This window comes from Felis catus, chromosome B1 (genome assembly GCF_018350175.1).
Source record: "Felis catus isolate Fca126 chromosome B1, F.catus_Fca126_mat1.0, whole genome shotgun sequence".
NCBI classification, from domain to species: domain Eukaryota; kingdom Metazoa; phylum Chordata; class Mammalia; order Carnivora; family Felidae; genus Felis; species Felis catus.
The window spans coordinates 96,773,999-96,788,192 of NC_058371.1; the positions used below are offsets into that span (position 1 = coordinate 96,773,999).

The following is a 14,194-nucleotide window of genomic DNA, read 5'->3' on the forward strand; positions in this document are numbered from 1 at the left end:
TTGTTCAAAAGGACATTTCTGGTATGTAAGTATACATCTATTCTCAATATGATAACCAGAGTGATCCATTTAAAGACTAAGGTCATGAAATTCCCCTGCTGAAAATCCTCCAATGGTGTCTTGTCTCACAAAGCAAAAGCTTAAGTGTCCCCAACAGCCAATAAAGTCCTTTCTGGTCTGGTCCTTGGCTGCTCTACCCTGTAGCTTCAATCTAGGTACACTGGTCTCCTTGTTATTTCTAGAATAGGGCAAGCACACTTCTTCCTCAGGTCCTTTGTAATGCTGTCCTCTATTTCTGGAACACTTCTAAATACACCCATATGGCTTGCACTCACTCTCACTTTTTTCAGGTCTCTGCTCAAACATCAGCTTATAATTAACATCTTTCCTATCTTCTATAAATAACATTTTCTGCTCCTCCCAAACATATACATCTCCTCTGTTTACCCAATTTTATTTTCCTGCAAAATGTATCACCATCTGATACAATTTATTTACTGACTATATCGCCACATGATAGGGCATGAACTCCATGAGGGCAGATAATGCGTGCCCCATTCCCTTGATCTCCACTATCCAATATGGCAGCCATTAGCTATATGTGTGGCTAGTAAAGTTTAACCAAAATAAAAAATTCAGTTCCTCAACATTATTCACATTTTAAGTGCTCAAGAGCGAACTTTCAAGGGCTTAACAGGTATAAGTGGCCGGTGGGTATACAGAGAACAGAATACACACAGAACAAAGAAGATATACAGTAGAATACAAAGTTCTACTGTATAGTACTGGCTTTGATCATTATCTGGCAATATACTAAAGACACTTATTGAATGAATAGAAAGATGGCTCCTAAGGGTAATGCGTATTTAGAGACTAGGGGGAATACAACTTGGCAGTTTCATTTGACATTGTGATAGATACTTTCAGGATTAGATTATACAAGGCCTCAAATGACAAATTATAAATTTGAAATTTATTTCAGTAGGTAAAGGGAATTCATTAAAGTCTTCTGAACAATGAAGAGAACATTTCTTACCCATATGTAAGACAAAAAAAAAAAAAAAAAGAGGAAAAAATTCCAGAACAGTGTTGTTGTTGTTTTTTTAAACATTTATTTTTGAGACAGAGAGTATAAGCAGCGGAGGGACAGAAACACAAGGAGACACAGAATCCAAAGCAGGCTCCAGGCTATGAGCTGTCAGAACAGAGCCCAACATGGGGCTCAAACCCACGAACTGTGAGATCATGACCTGAGCCAAAGTCAGATGCTTAACCAACTGAGCCAGCCAGGTGCCCCCCAGTACAGTGTTTAAGGGTTGAACAATACACTGTTACATTGGGGACTACTGCATTTTAAAGGAGGGCAGTTAAGTTCACTTAGTTAATTTAACATTTTCTGGTTGAGTAATTATGCCTGGCACTCTTGTTAGAGGGGGAAAAATCGTGGTTTTGGCTCTTGGAACTTACAAGTGCTATAGACTCACAAAGGAAAGTAAACTAGGTGCTACAACAGAAGGTATACATAGTGCTATGAGAGTACATAACAGGGGTGCCTGTCTGGCTCAGTTGGTTAAATGTCTAACTCTTAGTTTAGGCTCAGGTTTTGATCTCGAGGTTTGTGAGTTTGAGCTCTGCATCAGGCTCTGTGCTAACAGTGCAGAGCCTGCTTGGGATTCTCCCTCTCCCTCTCTCCCTCTCTCCCTCCCTCTGCTAGCACTGTCTCTGTCTCTCTCAAAATAAATGAACAAACTTAAAAAACAAAAAAAAAAACAGTAGGTAACAGAATTGACCTAGAGGAGGAGGATCAGGAAAGGCTTACCCAAGGAAATGATGAGATTTGGAGGAAGAGTAAATGATAAGGGGGTGGAAGTAAAGGAGATTTGGCAGAGATCATTTTGGCCACAGTGTGACCTGATGGGACAAAGGCTAGAAGTTACCAGTAATCTTTATTCAGGGTGATGGCAGTTGAGACAGGGGGAGAAGGAATTAAGAGATACTTAGGAGGTAAAACTCAAAGGACTTGGTGACAGACTGTATCTTCACTGTCCAATATGGTAGCCACCAGTCACATGTGATGTGACTGGTATGATTTGAAATGTACTTATTTTAGGTGCGAAAACATACTCTGGACTTTGAAGATGTAATATTTAAAAAGGAATATAGGGGCACCTGGCTGGCTCAGTCGGTTAAGCATCCGACTTCGGCTCAGGTCATGATCTCACAGTTCGTGGGTTCTAGCTCCGTGTCAGGCTCTGTGCTGACAGCTCAGAGCCTGGAGCCTGTTTCAAGTTCTTTGTCTCCCTCTCTCTCTGCCCCTCCCCTGTTCACGCTCTGTCTCTGTCTCAAAAATAAACAAACATTAAAAAAAAAAAATTAAAAACAATAAAAAGGAATATAAAATATCTCATTGATTTTAAAATACGGAAATAAGACTCTGGATATATAGAATTAAATCAAATATATTAAAATTAATTTCACCTGTTATCTTTTTTTTTTTTAATTTTTTTTCAACGTTTATTTATTTTTGGGACAGAGAGAGGCAGAGCATGAACGGGGGAGGGGCAGAGAGAGAGGGAGACACAGAATTGGAAACAGGCTCCAGGCTCTGAGCCATCAGCCCAGAGCCCGACGCGGGGCTCGAAGTCACGGACCGCGAGATCATGACCTGGCTGAAGTCGGACGCTTAACCGACTGCGCCACCCAGGCGCCCCTCACCTGTTATCTTTTTAATGTAACTACTAGAACATTTATGCATGTGGCTAATATTTTTACTGAACAGTGCCAAAACAGGTAAGAGCTCTGAAGAGGCAAGTATCAAGACTAATGTCTAGGTTTCTCATTTGGATACGAGGGTAGAGAGTGGTGCCATTTAAAAAAAAAAAATTTTTTTTAATGTTATTTTTGAGAGAGAGAGAGAGAGAGAGAGAGAGAGAGAATGCAAGCGAGGAAGGGGCAGAAAGAGAGGGAGACACAGAATCCAAAACAGTCTCCAGCCTCTGAGCCGTCAGCACAGAACCCGACACAGGGCTCGAACTCACAAACTGCGAGATCATGACCTGAGCCAAAGTTGTGGATGCCCAACTGACTCAGCCACCCAGATGCCCCCAGAGGGTGCCATTTAATGAGCCAGAAAACACTGTGAGAAGAACAGGTTTGAGGATGGACCATCACGAGTGCTAATTTGGATATGCTGAGATTGAGGTACATTTGAGACATCCAAGCAAATCATCTTCCAAATAATTCAGTTCAACATAGTCCCCAAAGAAGAGATTTTGCATACCCAATATGGTTATCTATGTGGATGGTTGGCATTCCATCCTTCAGTTCATCAGAGAAAATATGGATTTGCCATCTCTTAGACTACTTTATTATAATCTGTCTTTCTCTCAATTCCACTATTTGGACACACTTATGAACATTTAAATTTTCTCAATACTAGGCTACCATCACTTGAGTGTACCAAAAATCTTATTCAGTTGATTTTTAAGAACTTACCTTCTGTTAGAACACTAGTGTCAAATAACATTGATTCAACTATAATTTAGTAAGTGCTAGATTCTTTGAACTATGCTGCACACATACCACTTCACAGAAAAACTGAACAGTGAGTTTCCATTATTATTCTCTGAAGTTAAAAGACAACTTTAAAGTTGAAACAATTTAATGTTATAGCTTGAAAATACCCAGTTACCATATGCAGAAAACCTTCCTCACATAGCTAAAAGGCTTCAAATTCCTTCAATTTCTTTCAAAAAGATTTTTGAATGCAATCATTAAACAAATACTTGCTAAATATTTTCAGAAAAATAAAAATACCTAGTATCTCTCAAAACTTTTACCTGACTTTACTAACACCAAGGGAAATAAACACATTATACCACACTTCAGCCTACATAAGTGTTTTTATAAAGTAGTTTCAAGAGTTTAATATTCAATAGTTTACCCAAACGTATACCGCAATAATTTATTTATATTATACTTTCTATGGTTTATTTCAACTCTTTAGAAATTCCATTTTATACCTAAAATCAAACAAAAAAATACAGGGTTTACGATGCCCCTTAAATCTTTATTTTTTAAAATTTATTTTTTTAATGTTTGTTTATTTTTGAGAACAGAGAGAAACAGAGCATGAAAGGGGGAGGGTCAGAGAGAGGGAGACACAGAATCTGAAGCAGGCTCCAGGCTCCGGAGCTGTCAGCACAGAGCCTGACGAGGGGCTCGAACTCCTGGACTGTGAGATCATGACCTGAGGGGAAGTCGGACGCTTAACTGACTGAGCCACCCAGGCACCGTGCCCCTTAAATCTTTAATTTCCAATGTGATATTGCCACCCTAGCAGTAGTCCCAGATTCTCAGAGAATGCCAAAAATTCTAAACAAACAATGTCTAAATGTCCTATGTCACTAAATGTCCTATGTCACTTTCAACAAAGGAAGGGTATAAAAACCAAATGACAGGTGTTACTTTAAGAAAGCTGTATTTGTATCTTCCCTTAAAACTAAAGATTAACTTTCTTTCTCTCTTATAAAGTCTATTTTTATAAGGCCAAAACCAATCAGGTTGGGGAAAACACATACTGTCAACAGACTATGAGACTTCTCATTCTCACCTAAGAGGTCCATACTCTTTAAATTTGTTTACTTCTTTGTCAATCTCCACTAAGAATTCAAAGCCTCTTGATTTTACCACTTTGGTTTAAAAAACAGCCCTATTTAAAAAATTTTCAGCTTTCCCTTGCCAATTCCCCTAAGATCACAATTATTATCAAGCGCATGCTAAGAAAACAATGGCTGAATTAATGATGATACGAGAGGGCAATCAACTGGTTTAAATCAGGGGCTCCTGAGATGGCAGTAGCACCCTTCCCCCATCCCCCCAACTCCTCACTCCCAGACAGACAACCAAAAATGCATCTTTAGATATTGTCAGATGTACCCTAAGAGGCAAAATCTCCAACTGAGAACCACTGCTTTATAGCATCATTTTCCAAATACTGTTCTGTGGAATATAATTCCTTGGAGGTTCAAATAAATTGAGGAAAACATTCTTTCCTTGGAATGTTTCAATGCCTATAAACAAATTAACAGATCTGAGAAGTTTTGCTGTAAAGAAAACATCTGGTTATTATTTCCCAAGGTTAACTATCTGGAAAAAAAAAAACTGCCCTAGAAGGAAATGGGGGAGGAATGTTCTCAAAAGAACTTATGGTTGCCATTTGCTTTCTAGCTTGCTACTTAGAAAAATAAGACTCCTAGGCATATATGATTTAGTAATAACAAAAACTTTCCAGTCTTTCCATATGGTCAACGGATAAAAAATTTTTAACATATAAAAAATAAAAATTTAATTCCAAATGCTTTTAGTATATGTGCCTAGTTCATAAATAAATTGGTTCACAACTTGAAACTATTAACAGAAATCACATGAACACTTACAGTTGACTCTTGAACAATGAGGGAGTTAGGGGTGCTGAATCACTGCACAGTTGAAAATCCATGTATAATTTTTGACTCCCCACTTAACTACTAATAACCTACTGCCTTAGTGGTAACAACTGATTAACACATATTGTGTGTTATATGTATTAAACACTGTATTCTTACATTAAGCTAGAGAAAAAGAAATATTAAGAAAATTATAGGAAAGAAAAAATATATTCATGGTAGTGTACTGTATTTGTCAAAAAAAAGTCCACATTAAGTGGGGACGTGCACAGTTCAAACCCATATTGTTCACGGGTCAACTATACATAGGAAGACATATTTAAAAAGCTAATTAGTCATATTAAATAAGATATATTTAACTGAAAAGCTGATTATCTTAAAATTCAACAGGTCAAATTCTAAATAGCAATGCACAATAATTTTAAAGTTCTTTCAACTACGAATGCCTAGACAAGGGATTTGCAAATTATCATTTGCCACCTGTTTTTGTAAACAAAGCTTTATCAGAACACAGCTATGCTGATTAATCTGTATTGTAGTGACCACATACATACTAAAGACTACCAATAGCATGTTAAACACCTTAAACTCACAATAGATAATATGTAATTTGTACTTATCATTCCTTGCCTTCTAGAAACTTTTCAGAATTTCTCACCCACAAATTCAAGGCAATAACTAGAGACTCATTTTATCATAGAAAATATTCATAGTAAAAAATTTTACAGTCCTAGCTTTGGCCATGCTAATGTATGAGCCATCTGCCTTTCCACTTCTCTCAGCACAATTAAAAACAAAAAAAGGAAGGTATTCATTGAATTTTTGTTTTTGTCAACACCAAAATAACAATTTGAAATGTCCACTAATGTAGTGCATCAATGGAATGCTGTACAGCCATTTAAATAAATTAGGTCAGGATAGCTAAAATCAACAACACAAGAAACAATAGGTGTTGGAGGGGATGTGGAGAAAGGGGACCCCTCTTGCATTGTTGGTGGGAATGCAAACTGGTGCAGCCACTCTGAAAAACAGTATGGAGGTTCTTCAAAAAGTTAAAAATAGAACTTCCCTATGACCCAGCAATTGCACTAGCAGGTATTTACCCAAAGGAGCTAGAGAGTATTATGTTAAGCAAGTCAGTCAGAGAAAGACAAATACCGTTATGATTTCACTCATATGTGGAATTTAAGAAACAAAACAAATGAGCATAAGAGAAAAAAAAGAGGCAAACCAAGAAACAGATTCTTAACTACAAAGAAGAAACCGATGGGTTACCAGAGGGGAGGTGGGTGGGGGGGATGGATTAAATAGATGATGGGGATTAAGAGTTGTGATGAGCGCTGGGTGTTGCATGGAAGTGCTGAATCACTGAATTGTACACCTGAAACTAATATTACACTGTACATTAACTGGAAATTTAATAAGAACTTTCTTATAAAAATTTTTTTAAATGAGGTAAATTAGACCCAAATGCCCAAGTTTGAGATGTCCACACTATATTCTGAAAAAAATATTACAAAATATTATGTAATTCTACTTTTGTTAAAAAACAAATAGAAAAACATCCCAGTTATGTATGCATATTCATACATTTGTAATAAACCTAGAAACGTACACACTGAAGTTTACTAGGTGGTTGGGAAAAGACAAAGGAAATTTACTTTCTGGTTTGCATTTAAAATATTTTTAATCAAAGTTAACATAAGCTCATAGTAAAACATACAAAGCCAATTCATATGGTACAAAGAGTATTTAAATAAAATGTAAAAGCCTCCCCTCCCTCCCAATCCCCAACAACTGCTATCATCATAAAAAGTCTTCCTACCCAACTATCTACCATTAACCTCTGGAGTTTGGCATGTCCTACGTATAAAACTGTTTATTTTTAATACCCCAAAGTAAATGATTTCTACGTGTGTACATTGAAAAGGATGCCTCAATGTAACATATAAGTAACATATTGCTACATTTTCGGATTATTCATACACTGATAAAGGGAAATAGGGAAAAAGGAAGACAGAAAACCAAAAAACAAAATACGAACTCTGATCATATAGAATTTATATAAACTACACTTAACAAAAATTTCTTGAAATAGTTTCACTTTTCCTTATTGTAAAATAGGTTCATAAAAATTCAAAACATTATAGTATATGTATTAAAAGCACATCTTCCTTAATTCTACTCACAAGAAATATGCATTGTTTGTAGTTTATTGTCTTCCGTACTGCTTTCCCCCATATGCTTGTACTAACATATTTTGTGTTGTATAATTTTATGAATTTTTTAAACGAAATAAGATTTTTTACATGTTCTTAAAATAACTTAAAAGCCTATTAAAGCATTTTAAAACAGTATTTCTTAGAAACTAGCCAAAAATTGATGAATTTATTGATATTAGAGCAAAGATGCTTCTCAGCCAAATAATGTGCTCGTTATTCCTCATTATGTTAATATGGATATACAATCCTTAGGCCAATGGATAATGGAGGACACTGAGGTTCTGGGGTCAAAGAGGCCTGAAACTGAATCCATTCCATTGCTTACAAGTTCTCGGCAAAAAAAAGCTAGTACTACCAAACTCAGAGAATTGATGTAGCGTGTATAACAATGGAAGCCCAATGCTTGGCACATGGCAATCACTATTATCAACAAAGGCAGCGTGTTTTAGCTGATTACGTGCTTTAATCTAATAGTGAATGAAGATTCTTGGCTGCAGTTTTCTTTTCCCCTGTAAGAAACTAATCACTTTGATATAATTAAGCCTGGGATAGAAATTCCAATCCCCACATCTATATGCTTAATTGAATAATACAAACTTATCTAAAAATGTGCATACTCAGTAATCCTACTTCTAAGAATCTGAAGGAATTAAAGGTTAAAAAATTTAGTTCCAAAATAGCTACTGCAGTATGGCTTATTAAAAAATGTCCTCAATGTCCAAAAAGGGATGGATTAAAGAAATGATTATACAAACACTGAAACTAATGGTATAGAAATATGTTTTACATAGAAAGAGGTTACCCAACAGGCTATAATCTATCCTTGAAACACAGAGAAAATACTCTAAGTTTTATTTCTGGATGGACGAATTACAATTCTTACTTTTGTCTTTTAATGTGCCTGTACTTCTTTTATTTTTTAATTTTTTTTAATGTTTATTTATTTTTGAGAGACAGACAGTGCGAGCAGGGCAGGGGCAGAGAGAGGAGACACAGAAAACAAAGCAGGCTCCAGGCTCTGAGCTGTCAGCACAGAGCCCAGTGTGGGGCTCAAACCCATGGACTGTGAAATCATGACCTAAGCAGAAGTCGAAAGCTTAACCGACTGAGCCACCCAGGCGCCCCATAATGTGCCTGTATTTCCACAATGAACATGTACTATTATGTGTACTTGTTTTAAATATGAAAATGTTCTCAAATTAATTTTTTCCTCTAACTTATGCATGTTAATTTCCTTCTCCCTCTTCAGTTTATGCACAAGAGGAGAAGAGCAGCGAGTACAAGCATTCCATCTTTACAGAAGGGGAATCTGAAGAACAGGTTAAATTACTTGTTCTTGGTCCTTTAATTGTAGGCCAAAACTTAATTATCTTTTCCATTAAACCGTCCTTCTTGGTTTATACACGGGAGCTTCCCATGTATACATACATAATCAAGTCTGTTAATGAAACGAACGTAAAAAAGTATAAATGCCAAAACGAACTAACTTAAATGGAACACTTCCTTCTTCTTTCTGCAAGAAATTCTTTCCTTTCCTCTTTCTGGAAATACCTATGTCTCACTACCTTGGTGTCAGCAACTGGAATATAGAAAAAAAAGTTTTTGAAGAGCTAATTTATATGTATCATTAAATACTGTAGCGTTTCAGAAAAGTTACAGGTTATCTAATAGCTATGCTTTTTGCAAGATAAGTATTCAATAAATAAAGGTCCAGGTATCTGGAAAAGCTATGTTTTCACTCAATAATTTAAGCTCCACAGTAAATACAGTGTAAAAACAAACTACAGTGATGTATTAGTTCAGCAACAAAAGATCCTGAATAACAGTACACAGCCATGAAAAAGAAGGACAGAGTTGCTGATGCAAGCTAAGAATACAAAACTTCCACCTGACCGATTTTCTCATTTGGATTTGGTTCATTCTAGATATTAGTAGTGGCTCTTACACACAGATCAGAAATATCATATTAAATCTCAGCCACACAGAATTAGCCAATGTGCTTAAGAATAGTAGTAAAGAGACTTCTAGAACATGAAAATGAGCACCCTAATTTTTAAAGAACACCCTGTCTGTTAAGTCTGGCCAGGTTCTTTAGAGGGTCATGGACTCACTACTAAGATATCTGAACCCGGAAATACAGTACGTCTTACAGTTCCAGTTTCTGATCTTTTAGGATAAGGCTTTAAGGATTAGGGGAATGTTCATCCTACCCGTCACTTTTTTTCCACGGGCTAAGTCCCTGAAGCCAGAGACTGTCCCCATTAAACCTCTACTCTGCTGAAAGAGGACAGTGGAATTTACTGGTTCTTTTCTGGCAGCCTGTATCTGTTGTGGTGCTAAACAAGATCTGGCAGACATGAAGTCATAAATGAGTTCACAACTACTGCCTCAGCCTCTCATTGTGCATAAAGGTTGGAAAAAGATGTAAAATGAAGCAAGCATTGTAACAGTACTATGCTCATATCTGAGAATTTAAACATACAAATTTTACATGGATGTACATGCACAGAATATAATAAATGTATCTAGAATAAGATGGTATAAAACCCTTTGGAATATTCTTGAAAGAAACCAAAGCACACACTGCTTCAAGTAAGCTACTCTTCAACATCTCCTTGACATTTTTTAATTATTCATAAAAGTATAGTAATTTTATCATTTTAAAGGGTTAGTTTAACACTGATCTTAAGATTAGTCTTATATTTACATAAATATTACATTTTGGAGAGTCTAATTAATGTTTACTTTTCCACAGAAAGATATGAACAGTTGGTTTGTTCATAAAACTACGGGAAACAGGAGCCAACAATAAAAGGCTAGTTTTTCATATTCCTGTCTTAATTATTCTTTGTCTAATTATCCTTTGCCAACAAACTTCGCAGAAGAGAGAAACAATGGAACATGTGGAAACATGTTTCCGTGACATAATGCCACTCCTAAGTCTTTCATCAACTGTTCATAAAAGAATCACTCCACAGTCATGTTTATACAGGACAGCCTCCTGATCCTTCTACAATTCATTCTGCACAAATACGCTTTTGATAGGTTCTAGCTGCACCGCTTTCCGTTAACAGACTAACATTACCAACACAGGAGGCCAACAACTCCCATCCCTCACTCCCTCGCTATTAATGCATCATTAACAATACGCCACTGGAAATCGGCTCGATTACCCCGAATTTTCAAGGGCATTGGGGGAAAACGCCGCACACCTTAACAACTTCTCATAAATAAATGCCAGATGACGCTGCAACTCATCTTTCTGATGTGTGCAGTCTAAGTTTTTATTTCTTACTTTTCTGAAAGCTGTCACGCAGAAAGACACGGGGAAAGGAGAAAGGGCAGAAAGAACGAATTCTTTACTCAGCTAATGGGAATTGCCCGCCCGCAGCCGATAATCTCAGGCAAACCCCACTAAAGGTAACCAGACATCTTTTCAGAAATTCGTTCAGGATATCGAGATGGTTCCGCACCAACCCCCCAAAACTAAGCAGGCCTGGGGAACAGAGGCGGGGAAGGGGTAATGGGGGCGTGTGTGGTTACAGAATGGTGATTCGAGAACTATGCGAGTTAAGGCCCTTGTCCTTGAAGGAAAAGCAGGTTTGCAGTCCGACTCCCACCTGGGCCCGCCAACCTGCGGTCTCTAGAGATTGCAGTTGATGGGCTGCACCTGTCATCACAAGGTTCGGCGCGCATCAGAAGAAACCAGCAGGCAGGACCACGTCGTAGGGTCTGGAGTAAACGTTTGTTAGGGTTGGGGTTATGATCAAGCCAAGACACTTACGGGGTACACCTGTCGCTGTACTCATTGGCGATGGTCTCGATGCCGCCACTCCTTGCTACAGCGATGTAGCAGTTGAGAAAGCCGAGGTCAATGCCAACCACAGACATCCCGCCTCCTAATCGTCGGGGTGCTTGTGCTGAAGCCTCTTGTGCGGGAACAGCGTCCTCTTCTGAGCTCTTGCTCCAGGAATTGGGACTCCTAAGAGAAGCAAAGGAAAAACAACCCGAAGTCACTACGCATTAAATCTAGGACAGTACGTAGGGGAGCAGCGGCGGAGATGAAGGCCTCCCTGGCCGCTGCCTCCGCCGCCTAGATCTCTCTCCACTGCGGTTCGGCCGCCTCCAACCGGCAGTTACATACGTCTGCGCCTGCGCGCTCGGCAGCCAGGGAGGTGCGCGAGTCTCCTCTCCGCGCCCGAGGCTGCTCCCCGCCTAGACTTCGGCCCCTTCCGTCAGTACTCGGGCAACGGCTGCCCGAGGAGCTGCGGGTTCGAGAAAGATCTGGAAAATGGAGGCGGCTGAGGCAGCCGGGAGTGGGAGGGAGAAGGCGGAGCGGGTAGGATCGGGGAGGATCAGGGAGGAGAGGAGGGGAAGCGAAGGCAGTTTGCTCGCCATCGCGCGGCAGCTGGGAGCACTGCGGGTGGGCTAGGTAAGAGGCAGTCTCCCGGCCCCGCGCTTTGCCGGCGTGTTTTGAAGCACCCCTTTTGGGTTGTTTTGGCAACTAGGCGCACGCCTAATTACAGTGGTTGGATAATGCCCAGGCTTGCCCGAAGTCGGTAGCGCAGGCCGGAAGGCGCTGGCCTGGCGCCGCCTCCTCTCTCTTTCCCACAGAAGGGCTACCCACAGCCAGAGCACCCACCCGTCGGCCTCGCCGCCCCGTGGGGCCCATGTGTCTCCAGCCCACTGCGCTCGCAGTCTGGCCGCGAGGTCCTGCCGCGCGCCGCGCCTGGCTCTGTGAGGTGGCGCCCATTGTGCCGCACGGCGGTCCCCTCGTCTCACCTGCCTCCAGGGGCGCTGCCGTTCCCGGGGCGGGGGAGAAAGGAGTCCTTTTCATTTCACTAGCTGCAGTTTCTTGTGTGAAAGCAGCTGAACAAATTTTAGGGTTTTATTTTTGCTTACCAGGGCCTGCAATGCCAAAGAACAAACTTAGGCCAAGAAACAAGAGCGCACTGACAACTTTCCCTTCATGTAGCTTCTTTACACTATCATAAAGATGCGGTCTCCTCCACTAACCCTCACCTCTGAAAACCAGTATTACAGGAAAGTGACCTTACGGCTGTGTGTCACTATGACACCAGGCAAACTTGTGCCTTCCCTCCATACTCTGCCCTTTGGTCCGCAGAAAAAGAGCCTAGTGTGGTCCAGCTGCTTGCCTTCATTTGAGCTGCATCTTTTGTCTATCTGAAAATTAATCAAGTTATAGTTTACACTTACAGAGTTTTACTGTCCTGTTCCTTCTTGTTCAGTTCTTTGTGGGTTTCCTGTTCCTTCTTGTTCAGTTCCTCGTGGGTTCCCTGTTCCTTTTCACCCAATTCTTTGTATGTTTCTTGTTTCCTATTTGTTTCCTTCTTGAAATAGGATTTTTTACCAGATATTTTAATACTCTTCTTGTTCCTACTTGTTCTCTTCTTTAAAGAACTTACACTTTTTACTACTATCAATGCTGCGACTGCAGCAGCAGCAACTGTGAATATAGCTCCAGCTGCTGTTGCCAAGAGGAACATGAAGTCCATTTTCAACGGTAATACTAAGGAAACTGGAATGTATGGTACTGTTTTGAAACCAGTCTTTTTGTATTAAGGAGTCACATCTCTCTCCCATTTCACAAGCACACAGGAGAATGTGTAGCTCCCAGTTGACGCCGTCCTCGGTCCTCTTCTACGCTGCCAAACTGGGTGGAGCGGCCTCCCAGTAGGCAGTGTGGGAGCAGAGTAGGGATTCGGTACTGCCGCCCCCAAAAGAACCCTGGGCCCCCAGCCGTACTGGGCGTCTCATGGCTTCTACCATTCCTCCTCTGTTGCTTCTTCTGCCATCATCCTTTTGAGCCTACCACCGTCTAGATTTATTCCAGATTTATCCTGAAACTCCCGTAGGACCATTTATCTATGCTGTCTGTAAAACTTGAGGATGTGGGAATGATTTTTCTATTTCTATTAAAGAACATTTAAAATATTAAAAAGAAACAGTTGAGGTCAGGAGCAAGGGGTTATCATTGCATTCTTTACTATTACTGGGAGGAAATCATAATACCTAGTGGCTAAAAGCATGACAAGCTTTGGGGTCACATAGACTTGGATTGTAGTCCCAGGCTCAACTAATTTATAGTGGTAGGACCTTGCCAAATGACTTAACACTCAAGGTTCAAAATCTGTTAAAGACAAATACACCTACTATGTTGTTTTTTTATTATTAAATAATGTAAGCATAACAATAGTGCTTAGTTGGCACCAAAAAGGCCAAAAAATGGAAGTTATGCCTAGCCATTGCTAGAATATAGGAATATTGACTTATTTACATTGATCCATATACAGCAGCCTTGCTGTACTCTCATAAATCTAGTATTTGTAAAGTTTCTTGGATTTTCTGTGTATAGAATCATGTGGCCTAGGACATAACTAATCTTTTTTTCATTTTTAATCCTTTGCCTGTTTTTTCTTAATTATGTTGCCTAAAGTCTCTAATATGATGTTGAATATGAGCAGTAGTGATAAGCATATTTATCTTGTGCCTAACAAATACTTC

At 39.5% G+C, this 14,194-nt stretch overlaps 1 protein-coding gene across 2 annotated transcripts in view; it reads right to left on the reverse strand.

Annotated features, from left to right (window-relative positions):
- HSPA4L (heat shock protein family A (Hsp70) member 4 like) overlaps window positions 1-12,407 on the reverse strand; it is a 50,768-nt gene extending 38,361 nt beyond the window's left edge. The window contains exons 1-2 of one of the 2 annotated variants that reach the window (XM_004001096.6): window positions 12,312-12,407; window positions 11,454-11,651 (exon numbers count right to left, since the gene is read on the reverse strand). In XM_004001096.6, the coding sequence (XP_004001145.1) occupies window positions 11,454-11,560 (107 nt within the window). In that variant the 5' untranslated portion in view covers window positions 11,561-11,651; window positions 12,312-12,407. Of the gene's footprint in view, window positions 1-11,453; window positions 11,652-11,813; window positions 11,962-12,311 lie in introns of those variants that run through there. The other variant, XM_019828991.3, reaches the window with a different exon arrangement.
- Between the last annotated feature and the right edge of the window lie 1,787 nt (window positions 12,408-14,194).